This window comes from Hemitrygon akajei, chromosome 19 (genome assembly GCF_048418815.1).
Source record: "Hemitrygon akajei chromosome 19, sHemAka1.3, whole genome shotgun sequence".
Classification (NCBI taxonomy): domain Eukaryota; kingdom Metazoa; phylum Chordata; class Chondrichthyes; order Myliobatiformes; family Dasyatidae; genus Hemitrygon; species Hemitrygon akajei.
Genome location: NC_133142.1, coordinates 67,939,820 through 67,953,220, shown reverse-complemented (window position 1 = coordinate 67,953,220; position 13,401 = coordinate 67,939,820). Strand labels below are relative to the sequence as shown.

The window sequence follows — 13,401 nt, the reverse complement described above, 5'->3', positions numbered from 1 at the left end:
GTAGCTGCTGTCTTAAATCTTTCTGGAATTCCCGTATCTCTTTCAAAATTTCAATCATATTTGCCACTTCACCTGAACGAGGCCCATCGTCAGACTCGCTAGCACACGGTCAGGTAGGAGAGCCGCTCGCTGCACTCCTCTCGTCCACAGGCTCCGCAGTGTCACTTTTTTATTTCCGTTCTTTTTTCCCATTCTTGCCCCTCTTTTCAGTTCAAATACTTTCAAAAAATCCTATATTTGATGGGTTAATGGGGCAAAATATGTGTTTTTCTGGAGGAGCTATTGACTTAAGCTGCCATTCTCGATGATGATGTCACCGGAACCTCCCCCAGAGGACTATTTCAAGGGCGAAGAGACAATCTTGAACAAGTTTGGAGGCAATATCAGATGCACAGCAACTCTGGCAGGTCTGCAAGACATTACTTCCTACAAAGCAAAACCCAATATAATGAATGGCAGCGATGCTTCACTACCAGATGAACTCAATGCCTTCTATGCACACTTTGAAATGGAGAACACAACTACAGCTGTGAAGATCCCTGCTGCACCTGATGACCCTGTGATCTCTGCTTCAGAGGCTGATGTTAGACTGTCTTTAAAGAGAGTGAACCCTCGCAAGGTGGAAGGTCCCTATGGAACATCTGGTATGGCTCTGAAAACCTGTGCCAACCAACTAGTTGTAGTATTCAAGGACATTTTCAACCTCTCACTGCTGCAGGCAGAAGTCCCCACTTGCTTCAAAAAGGCAACAATTATACCAGTGCCTAAGAAGATGTGAGCTGCCTTAATGACTATCACCTGGTAGCACTCACATTGACAGTTTGCCTATCGCCACAACAGGTCAACAGCAGACGCAATCTCAATGGTTCTCTACATGGCTTTAGACCACTTAGACAACACAAACACCTACATCAGGATGCTGTTCATCGACTATAGCTCAGGATTTCATATCATCATTCCCACAATCCTGATTGAGAAGTTGCAGAACCTGGGCCTCTGTACCTCCCTCTGCAACTGGATCCTCGAATTCCTAACCAGAAGACCACAGTCTGTGTGGATTGGTGATAATATCTCCTCCTCGCTGACGATCAACACTGGTGCACCTCAGGGGTGTGTGCTTAGCCCACTGCTCTACTCTCTGTATACACATGATTGTGTGGCTAGGCATAGCTCAAATACCATCTACAAATTTGCTGATGATACAACCATTGTTGGTAGAATCTCAGGTGGTGATGAGAGGGCATACAGGAGTGAGATATGCCGACTAGTGGAATGGTGCCACAGCAACAACCAGGCACTCAATGTCAGTAAGACGGAAGAGCTGATTGTGGACTTCAGGAAGGGTAAGACGAAGGAACACATACCAATCCTCATAGAGGGATCAGAAGTGGAGAGAGTGAACAGCTTCAAGTTCCTGGGTGTCAAGATCTCTGAGGATCTAACCTGGTCCCAACATATCAATGTAGTTATAAAGAAGGCAAGACAGTGGCTATACTTTATTAGGAATTTGAAGAGATGTGGCATGTCAACAAATACACTCAAAAACTTCTATAGTTGTACTGTGGAGAGCTGCATCTCTGTCTGGTATGGAGGGGCTACTGCACAGGACTGAAAGAAGCTGCAGAAGGTTGTAAATTTACTCAGCTCCATCTTGGGCACTAGCCTACAAAGTACCCAGGACATCTTCAAGGAGCTGTGTCTCTGAAATGCAGCGTCCATTATTAAAGATTTCCAGCACCCAGGACATGCTCTTTTCTCACTGTTACCATCAGGTAGGAGATACAGAAGCCTGAAGCACACACTCGGTGATTCAGGAACAGCTTCTTCCTCTCTGCCATCCAATTCCTAAATGGACATTGAAGCTTTGGGCACTACCTCACTTCTTTTAATATACAGTATTTCAGTTTTTGCACATTCTTTTAAATCTATTCAATATACATAATTGGTTTACTTGTTTATTTATTATTATGTTTTATTTTATTTTTCTCTCTCTCTTTCTGCTACATTATGTATTGCATTGAACTGCTGCTGCTAAGTTAACAAATTTCACATCACATGCTGGTGATAATAAACTTGATTCTGAATACAGGCCCAGAGCTATCAAACGCTTTTCATATGACAAGCCATTCAAACTGGGAATCATTTTCGTGAATCTCCTTTGAACCCTCTCCAGTTTCAGCACATTCTTTCTAAGATAAAGGGCCTAAAGCTGCTCACAGTATCCAAGTGAGGCCTCACCAGTGCTTCATTAAGTCTCAACATCACACCCTTATTTTTATATTCTAGTCCTCTTGAAATGAATTATAACATTGCATTTGCCTTCCTCACCACAGACTCAACCTGCAAATTAACCTTTAGGATCCTGCACAAGAACTCCAGGTTTTTTTACACCTCAGTTTTTTTGTATTTTCTCTCCATTTCTTCTCCCAAAGTGTATGATCATACACTTCCTGGCATTGTATTTCATCTGCTATATCTTTACCCATTCTCTTAATCTGTCCAAGTCTTTCTGTAGCCTTGATTCTTCCTCGAAACTACCTGCCTCTCTGCATCATTGTATCATCTACAAACATTTCAACAAATCCATCAATTCCATCATCTAAATCATTGAAATAAAATGTAAAAAGAATTGGTCCCAACACAGACCCCTGTGGAACACCACTAGCCACCGGCAACCAACCAGACAAGGCTTCCTTTATTCCTACTCTTTGTCTCCTGCAAATCAGCGACTGCTTTATCCATGCTGGAATCTTCACTCTTAATACCATGGGCTTGTAGTTTGTTAAGCAGCCTCATGTGTGGCACCTTGTCAAAGGCTTTCTGAAAATCCAAGTACGCAAAATCAACCAATTCTACTTTGTCTATCCTACTTGTTATTTCTTCAAAGAATTCCAACAGATTTGTCAGCAAGAGGAAACCATGCTGACTACGGCCTATTTTATCATGTGCCTCCAAATACCTTGAGACCTCATCCTTAATAATTGACTCCAACATCTTTCCAACCACTGAGGTCAGACTAACTGGCCTATGATTTCCTTTCTTCTGCTTCTCTCCCTCCTTGAAGAGTGGAATGACATTTGCAATTTTCCAGTCTTCAGGAACCATTCCAGAATCTAGTGATCCTTGAAAGATCATTACTATTGCCTCCACAGTCTCTTCAGCCACCTCTTTCAGAGCCCTGAGGTGTACACCATCTGGTCCAGGTGACTTACCTCCCTTCAGACCTTTCAGTTTCCCAAGAACCTCTGTCTAGAAACGATAGTTTCACACACTTTATGTCCCTTGACACCTGGAACTTTCACCATACTGCTAGAGTCTTTCACAGTGAAGACTGATGCCGCCATTTCCTTGACCCATTACTAGCTCTCCAGCATCGCTTTCCAGAGGTCTGATATCTACTCTCCCATCTCTATTACACTTCATGTATCTGAGGAAGCATTTGGTATCCTCTTTAATATTATTGGTTAGCTTACTCTCATATTCCATCTTTACCTTAATGACTTTTTTAATTGTCTTTTGTTGGTTTTTGAAAGCTTCCCAATCCTCTAACTTCTCATTAATTTTTGCTCTATTATATGCCTTCTCTGACTTTTCTGCTGGCTTTGACTTCTCTTGTTAGTCACAGTTAAGTCATCTTTCCTTTAAAATACTTCTTCCTTTTTTGGATGTATATATCCTGTGCCTTCCAAATAGCTTCCAGAAATTCCAGCCATTGCTGCTCTGCCGTCATCCCTGCCAGTGTTCTTTTCCAATCAATTCTGGCCAATTCCTCTCCCATACCTCTGTAATTCCCTTAGCTCCACTGTAATACTGATGTATCTGACTTTAGCTTCTCCTTCTCAAATTTCAGGGTGAATTTGATCATATTATGATCACTTGCCCCCAAGGGTTCTTTTACCTCAAGGTCTCTAATCAATTCCAATTGCACAACACCCAATCCAAAATAGCTGATCCCCTAGTGGGCTCAATCACGAGCTGCTCTATAAAGCCAAGTCATTGGCATTCCAGAAATTCCCCCTCCTGGAATCCAGCACCAACCTGATTTCCCCAATCTACTTGCGTATTGAAATCTCATATGACCACTGTAACATTGCCCTTTTGGCATGCACTTACTTTACTTTATTGTCACTAAACAATTGGTACTAGAGCGTACAATCATCACAGCGATATTTGATTCTGTGCTTCATTCTCCCTGGAGTACAAATCGAAGTAAATATAATAAATATTTAAATTATAAATCATAATTAGAAAATAGAAAAGGGAAAGTAAGGTAGCGCAAATCAGGTTCGGATATTTGGAAGGTACGGCCCAGATCCGGGTCAGGATCTGTTCAGCAGTTTTATCACAGTTGGAAAGGAGCTGTTCCCAAATCTGGCCGTCCAAATCTTCAAGCTCCTGAACCTTCTCCCGGAGGGAAGAGGGACAAAAAGTGTGTTGGCTGGGTGGGTCATGTCCTTGATTATCCTGGCAGCACTGCTCCGACAGCGTGCAGTGTAAAGTGAGTCCAAGGATGGAAGATTGGTTTGTGTGACGTGCTGGGTTATGTTCACTATCTCTATTTTCTATCTCCCATTGTAATTTGTAGGTCACATCCTTACTCCTGTATACAACTCCGTCAGGGTCATTTTATCCTTGCAGTTCCTTAGCTCTGTCCACAATGATTCAACACCTTCTGAGTCTATGACATCTCTTTCTAATGATTTGATTTCATTTTTTTTTACTAACAGAGCAATGCTGCCCCCTCTGCCTTCCTGCCTGCCCTTTCTATACAATATGTATCCTTGGACATTAAGCTCCAAGCTACAATCTTCTTTCAGCCATGATTCAGTGATGCCTGCAACATCATACTTGCCTATCTGCAGCTATGCTATAAGTTCATCTACCATATTCATCTACATTCAAATACGACACCTTCAGTCCTGTAATCACCCTTTACAATTTTGTCTGCCTTTGACGTTGCAATTCATCCTGTTGACTGCAATTTTGCCCTATCAACAGCCTCTCCTCACTACACATTGCCTCTGTTTGTGAAGCACCTCCCTCATCTTCAGCACTATCATCCACCTTTCCTATAATACTTCTTGCATTGAAATATTTGCAGCTCCGGACACTAGTCACACCATGCTCAACCGTTCGATTCCTAACTTTGTCTGAGGTCTTAACAACATCTGCCTCCACAACCTCTCCACTAACTGTTCTGGCACTCTGGTTCCCATTCCCCTGGAACTTCAGTTTAAACCCCGCTGTGAAGTATTAACAAGTCTTTCCACTAAGATATTTGTCCCCTTCCAGTTCAGGTATAAACTGTCCCTTCTGTACAGGTTCACTGGAAGGGAGCCCATTGATTCAAAATCTTATGCAAGGTTATTACTGTGTCCAGCTGTCCTTGGAGAGGGAGCATGCGGTCACAATGGGTACATGGGGGGATTTCCAGGAGCAGTGGGCTGCCCAGGCAATCTATTATTTTATAGAGAATAGCAATGATATTTTAATCTGAATGCACTGAATGTCTTGTAAATACTGAAAGTTTTGGACTTTGTGTATGTGTTGTATAAATAAACTTCTATAGTTTTGTAAAAAAAAGAAATGAAATAAACACAATATCAAAAGGAGACCAGAAAATGAGGGTTAGATGGGAAGAGAAAATGGCAGACAGAAAAATATGGGTGAAACTGGAATTGTTTCCAGAGTGTTGCAAGCGCAGAATAAATAACAGCTTTTTGAAAAAAATGCACTCCTAATTTCAAGATCCTACAGGTTATTAGAGTTTAGAAGCAAACTAAAAGATAAAAATAAATATTCTTAGGGCTTGTGTGTAAAAGTGAGAAAAAAGAAAGAAAAATAATGTTGAGAAAGGGAAACTCAAGGGAGGGAGCCCTTGAAAGAAAGCTAACACGATAATATACAGGAGAATAATGTCCTCCTAGAAGACCTCAACCTTGTAGTGGTTTGGAGGCTTGCATGCCTCAATAACCTGGAGAACTATGCTGGCTGGAGTCAGGGCTTTATGGTTTTGCTCTTGGTAGGGTCACCCAAGTCAGACAGGTCAAAGAGTAAAGGTCAGACTAAGAGTTGACCTATGGGTTCAGGGGTTCAACTCAGGGCTAACAACCCCAACTGGTCAAATAAAACTATCATGGTGTAGATTTTCACAAATAAAAATGGCAGAGGTGTTTATGTTTAAGAAAAACTGTAGTAACTCATTTGCTGTGCTCCAAACACTGAACACAAAGCATGGTAACAATGCTTTACATAATTACATCATCACATTAGACCAGACTCTTAAAGCGAACCCCAACTCAATGTTGGTGGTTGTGAATTATGTATGTTTCCACCAACTACAATACCCTACACAGCCTCCCCTTTGAAAATTCACTAAAACCAGCATTCTGAGCCTGGCTGAAGCTCGGACAAGCCTCCCCGGGTCAGATTCTATGTTCCAAGGGTTGAAGAACAGCAGAGGCCCCTGGCTCGTCCAGGAGTTGTGTTGATACACTCATGGTCATGTCGTGATGGCAGGGCCATGGTAGTGGGATCCTCCAAATCTTTGGGGGGGGGGGGGGGACTGGTTTAAGGAAATCTACCGAAATATGTTTAGGTTTATCTCTATTATGATAAAAGTCTTTTTTTCTCTGTTCCAAAATGTGGAATGGGCCATCGTAAGGGGGCTTTAGGGGATGTTGGTGTGCATCATGGCGGACGAGAACAAACAAGGTAGAATGTAGGTCAACAGGAACCCAGGAGAATTGTACGTTATGACGGGAGGTAGGGATTGGTGGAAAGAAATTGAATTTACCAAGGAGGATGGAGTACTTTTGAGAGGCCAACCAAACGGTCATGGCATCAAGAATTCAATCACCTGGCACTCATAACGGCTGCCAGTATACCAATTAAGCCACAGATGAATGCAGGTCCTCTTTTGGAGCTGTTTAGGGCCCCAGCAAGACCCACAGGAGATGATTATACCATCACTCATTGCTCAGGGAAGTCTTCAGGGCAGCATTTAAGGAGCGGTGAAACAGTTTGCATAGGCCATTGGACTGCCGGAGATATGTCATGCTGTGAAGTAGCCCAACGCCAAGGTTCTGGGCCATCGTAAGAGTTGGGGACTGCAGTAAGAGGAAACACCAGCTGGAGTGCCAAACCGAGCGACCCAGTGCTGATGGACCCTGATTCACGTGTATGACCGTCGTCGATGCTACAGGGACGACCTCTGGCCACCTGGTGGTGCGGGCCACGCTGGTAAGGAGGTGCTTGAAATTGCGGGGGGAGGGGAAGAGGACCAACAAGTCCACATCGACATGGTCAAACTTTTGCTCAGGGACCTCAAATGGTTTCATCAATGCTACACCACCATTAGGAATGCATTCTGTGCTATTCCACACCCTCACTTCGGGAAGTCTGATCACCTGGCAGTACTTCTATTCCCTGAGTATAGGCAGAGACTGAAGACTGCAGCACCAGTAGTCAGGACCAAGAAGGTTTGGACAAGGGAAGCACAAGAGTGCCTACAGAACTGCTTTGAATTGGTGTACTGGACTGTATTCAGGGATTCATCTTCGAACCTGGATGAGTATGCTGCAGTTGTTACTGACTTCATTAAAACTTGTAGGCATGAGTGTGTGCCTACAAATACTTACTATACATTCCCAAACCAAAAGCTGTGAATGAATCAGGAGGTACGTCATCTGCTGAAGGCTAAACCTGTGTGACCGAGCCCTATACTAGAAAATCAGGTATGACTTGTGGAGGGCTATTTCAAAGGCAGACAGACAATTTTGAATGAGGTTGGAGGCGACATCAAACATATGACAACTCTGGCGGGGTTTGCAAGACATTACTTCCTACAAATCGAAACCCAATAGCATGAATAGCAGTGATGCTTCACTACCAGATAAACTCAATGCCTTCTATGCCCACTTTGAAAGGGAGAATATAACTACAGCTGTGAAGATCCCTGCTGCATCCAGTGACCCTGTGATCCCTGTCTCAAAGGCTGATGTTAGACTGTCTTTAAAGGCATAAGGTCCCAACAGAGTACCTGGCAACCAACTGGCGAGAGTATTCAAGGACATTTTCAACCTTTCAATGCCGTGGGCAGAAGTTCCCACTTGTTTGGCTGAATCAACTCTATTAAAATGAACATGTTACCTGAATTTATATACCTTTTTCAGACACTACCTGTTTTTATTCCTAAATCTATTTTTGATTCTTTCGATTCTATTACATCTTCTTATATATGGAAAAACAAACATTCTCGACAAAATAAAGTTCATCTTCAAAAATCTAAGAAGAATGGAGGTTTATCTTTACCAAATTTTAGATTTTATTATTGGGCAGTCAATATACGAAATCTTATGTTTTGGACATATTATATTAACAGTGAGGACTGCCCAATATGGGTTTCTTTAGAAGCTAAGACTGTTAATAAATTTTCTATTATTTCTCTTCTCAGATCCTCACTTCCTTTATCTTTTAGTAAACTAACTGAAAATTTGGTAGTTAAACATACTTTGAGGATTTGGGTACAATTTAGGAAATTCTTTGGTCTATTGAGATTTTCTTTGTATAGTCCCATTTGTTTTAACTATTTTTTAAACCTTCGATGACCAATTCAGTTTTTAAAGAATGGGTATTAAATGCTTCCAGGATTTGTTTGTTGGAGGAAGTCTTCTTTCATTTGAGCAAATGTCAGCTAAATATAGTTTACCCAAAACTCATTTTCTTCCTTATTTACAAATTAGAGACTTTCTGCGTTCTCAACCTTATACATTTCCTATAAGTTCCGATGAGGACATATTAGATGTACTTTTTAACTTCAAACATTTTTATAATGGTTCAATATCCAGTATTTATTGTATGTTGCTAGAAATGAGAAACATTCCTATAGACAAAATTAAAACTCTTTGGGAACAGGATTTACCGACTTCAATTTCTGAGGAAACGTGGAATGAAATTTTTAAATTGGTTAACACTTCATCGTTACGTGCCCGTCATTCTCTTTTACAATTTAAAGTGGTTCATAAGGTTCACATGTCTAAAGATAAGCTATCTCGTTTTTATTCGGATATATCTCCTTTCTGTGATAGATGTAACAACGGAGAAACTTCATTAATTCACATGTTTTGGACATGTCCGAGCCTTGAAAGATACTGGAAGGAAGTATTCCAAGCTTTCTCGGTACTTTTCAAGGTAAATTGTAAGCCTAACCCTTTGACCGCATTATTTGGCATTGTTGGAGTAATAGACAGTAAATAAGTAAGTAAGATTAAGGTCCCAAGGCATGTCCAAGGAGCTTGAGGATAACGGGAAAACTTGTTGAAACTACATACATGGCCGCCTTGACTTTAACATAGGAAGATATGTTTGAAATTGACTGTTTCTTTCACATTTAAACGCCAAAAGCTCACATTGAAGAAAATAATGAGTATCACTCTTGAATGACAATGTCGACCTCACCTCCTACCCTTGGAGGGCTCAGAGTAAAACTTTACACTTTATGTAACAGCAGCCTGGGTTAAGGTCATGATCATGTGGCTCAGTATTTAGCCCAAACCAGAGTTTTTTGCAGCTTACCTCAATTGCATTTTGTTTGGCTGCACAGGTATTGTCTACTTGTGCTGAATACATGCCAGCTCATAGCCCCCAACACCACCCCCCCACCCTCCTAGTGAAGCTGCAAAGAATCATCGTCTTGTCTTTTGCATCAAGAATCTCAATTCCCAGCCCTGAATGTTCTTTCTTATCAAAGTAATGCCTGTGTGAGGCAGCCAGGTGCTTTGCTCTCACAAGACAATTCATCATTCATTGTCCTCTGCATATGTACACAATTCTCCCCTTCACCAGTGTCTGATATGGTTTTTTGGAAAGATATTTTATCTCATACTTTTCATAAAACAAGAGGAAAGCTCCATAAAGTTTACCTGTCCAGGTCCAATATACTGACAGTCAGCATTTTCATCACATCCTCCTCGTGTGCTCAATAAACATTCATTTATTTCAGTGCAGACTCGCCCATCACCAGTCCATCCCATGTTGCACTGGCAGGTTACCCTTCCAGGGCCCAGACTCAGACATTCTGCCTGTAATAGAGAAACATACATAAAGGTTGCTGACAAGAGAAAACCTGCAGATGCTGGAAATCCAAGTAACACACACAAAATGCTGGAGGAACTCAGCAGGCCAGGCAGCATCGAGAAAAACAGTTGATGTTTCGGGCCAAGACCCTTCATCAGGACGGGTTTTGTGTGCGTTGTAAAGACTGCTGGACCATTACCTACGGTGGCACTGTAACCCTCCCATTATGCTCAATTAGATGATTCATTTCTGATCTCAGTTGGTATCCCTCTTAGGGGTTTCTCCGCCTCACTCTATTTGCCAATAGCTGTTACTGTTAGTTTTAAATTTGGCTCATTTACTCAGTTTGCAGCAGAATGGCAGAACAGAATGCTATGAACTAGCCCAAAACCTAACAGCAATAACTAAGTTCAAAGCATGCTCACATCAGGCCAACTTAACCACAAGTCATCACATGCCAAACTAAATATTGTGTGAAAAAAAACAGATTACAGAGGAAATCTCAGCTTTGGTTTTTGCAATATTCCATATTGATGCTGAGAGTGAAAACAGGAAAACACATTGCCAATATTCAGAATGTTCAAAATCCAATATGAAAGAAAATAAAATCATCCAGGTCTATGGAGATTGCTTATAGAATCCAACTTCTGTGTAAACCCTAGTCAGAATTTGGGGAGATATGGTAAGAGTGTTGCTGTTGCACAATCATCCATCGGTAATGCAGGATCCCAGGAGCTCTAAGATTTGGAATTATCCATTAGAATTTTACCCCACAATGTAACTTTGCTCTTAAGTTATAACTCTAGGAAAGAAAAATACCTATTATCCCAGCCATCAGAAAGAGTACCAGATTGGTTTGGAGTCCACGGTCTCTACTGTCTTTGGGCGAGCATATGCTCATTAGCTGCATCTACCTACAAATATGAGGGATGCCAAGCTCAGTGTAGGTGATCCACTCACATTCAAAAACCGTAGTTAGTCTAGACCTTCAAAAGAACCAACTTTTAAGGGATGGTCGATTTACCATAGCTCATTTCAAGACCATGCATTCACTGATGGACCTATCCCTAGAGTGAAATACAGTAATGACATTTCTGTGTTATTTAGTACCCCTGCAGAAATTCAACCAATCACATCTTTGCAAGATTCCAACTCCAGAAGGAATGTTGCTGAGGAAATTACCTGTCACCGTGTATTTCCAGGATCATACTGCCCTGAACTGAGAGTTACTTACCTTTAATCCTTCTGTCCCCTATTCTCACCATGAGATTGCCAATGGATTCCATCCCCACTGTTCTCGATTATGTCTGATCTCCCAATTCATTTCAACCCACAACTTCCTGATTCCCCACTCAAATTCTTCAATTGGCCAAATTCTCTAATCTTCTGAACTCCCAATTACTTGATTTTCCTAATTCCCCAATTTACACAATCACCTCATCCCATGTCAGAACCGTACTCCGATAAGGCACCGATCTCCAGCCAACAGAGATTTACCTTACCTCACTCATGTTATGCATTCACGGTCCACTCTACCTCCTCCTTTCTTGCAGCCCTATTCAGTCCTCATGAGTGCCGCTTTTTCCAACTCCCTAAACCAAGCCTCAATCCCAAAACCTATATTTTCTTTGTGCAAGGTACAAAAGAGATCCATGCAATGGCAGTAAAATAGTATAATACTGGCTCTTCTTTAATTGTGTCTCTGCATTTGTTTTTGATTGGTCTGCTGATGATTTTGTGGCCATTTTGACAACTTCACCACCAGTCGTGTGATGGTAATGACATAGCCAACTTCTTCAACTTCTTCTTTAAAAAGTGAAAAAAGACTAGCACTTGCTAACTTGACTGGATAGCTAGCTTGTAAATGTAATTTAAATATATAGAAATAAAGTGAAAACTCATTAGGCAGTGTCACATAATAAACATACCCACAAATTAGGGGGTATAAATCTTTAAATTACTCACATTTCTGGACATCAAAATGACATGACAGCCACATGTCACTTCTCACTTCCATGTTAACCACATAAGCATTTGTTTGGAAAAAACTTGACTTGTCTCTAAATTGTTTTGCGTGTTGGTAATGACAGAAGTGTTGGGGACTGCAGTTCTTTGTCATTAAAAATGCACAAATTGTATGAAAAATAACCCTCATGAATTTGACATGTGTTGTTAAAAGTTCTTTTGAGAAAATAAAAAACTAAAAGTTTCATGAAGTTAATGCTTATTATTACTTTATTTTGAAGACACAGTTACAGAGTCTGGGTAGAGGACAAGCCCAATATAGTGAAATACCAACACATTCAAGTTTTAAACTCACCTAACAATTAAGAAAATATTATTTGTGAAGTATACTGTAAAAAGTTTAGAGTTACTATTATCTAACTTTTAAAACTACAGTATTTGTTTTTGTAAATACTACTTTTTCTTTGAAAATCTTCCCCAGGGACAGAAAAGTCACCCTAATTAAAGAATTACCCTTGTACATCCTTCCTCTGGGCTCTCCAGTCCAAAGACATACGGGTTAGAAGGCTAATTGGTCATTACAAATTGTTCCGCGATTGGGCTAGGGTTGTACCAAGGGTTGCTGGCTGGTGCAGCTTGAAGGACCAGACAGGCCTATTACATACTATATCTATAAATAAAAATAAATAAAGGGCTCATTTCAATGTTCCATTCGTCAATGGCTGGAGAATTCCTTTTATTGCTCTGACCATTAGCTCTGCATCTGACAAGTCTTTTACTCCCAAGTAGTGCTGACTGATTCTTCTCTCACCTTATTCCTGCTACATGCACAAGCTGATCAATTGCTAATGCATAGACAGACAACAGAAACAGTGGCCTTGCTCACATTCTCAGTACATCCTCCACGGTCAGGCTTTTTACAAAGATCCTCGGCTTGACAGGAAATTCCGTCACCTTCATATCCATCCTTACAGAGGCATCTAGAGAGATCACAAAAAGCTTAAATTTAGAGCTTATTTGAAACGAATGTTGCTGGATCTCAGATCATATTGAAATCCAGTCTTTCAGAAAAAGCAGGGGCTGAAAAAAATGACAGATGGAATTTAGTGCAGACAAGTGTGAAGTGTTGCACTTTGGGAAGACCAACAAGGATAGGTCTTACACAGTGAGCAGTTGGACACTGTGGAGTGTGGTAGAACAAAGGGATCTGGGAATACAGATCCAAAATTCACTGAAAGTGGCATCACAGGTAGACAGGGTCATAAAGAAAGCTTTTGGCACATTAGCCTTCATAGATCAAAGTACTGAGCAAAAAAGTTGTGATGTTATGTTGAAGTTCTATAAGACCGAACTATAAGG

At 41.1% G+C, this 13,401-nt stretch overlaps 1 protein-coding gene across 2 annotated transcripts in view; it reads right to left on the bottom strand.

Moving 5' to 3' along the window:
• The window catches only part of stab1 (stabilin 1), a 347,363-nt gene that overhangs the window by 168,580 nt on the left and 165,382 nt on the right, over positions 1-13,401 (bottom strand). For both annotated transcript variants that reach the window (XM_073072696.1, XM_073072697.1), the window contains 2 exons: positions 12,929-13,022; positions 9,924-10,082 (listed from right to left, as the gene is read on the bottom strand). In XM_073072696.1, the coding sequence (XP_072928797.1) occupies positions 9,924-10,082; positions 12,929-13,022 (253 nt within the window). The remainder of the gene's footprint in view (positions 1-9,923; positions 10,083-12,928; positions 13,023-13,401) is intronic.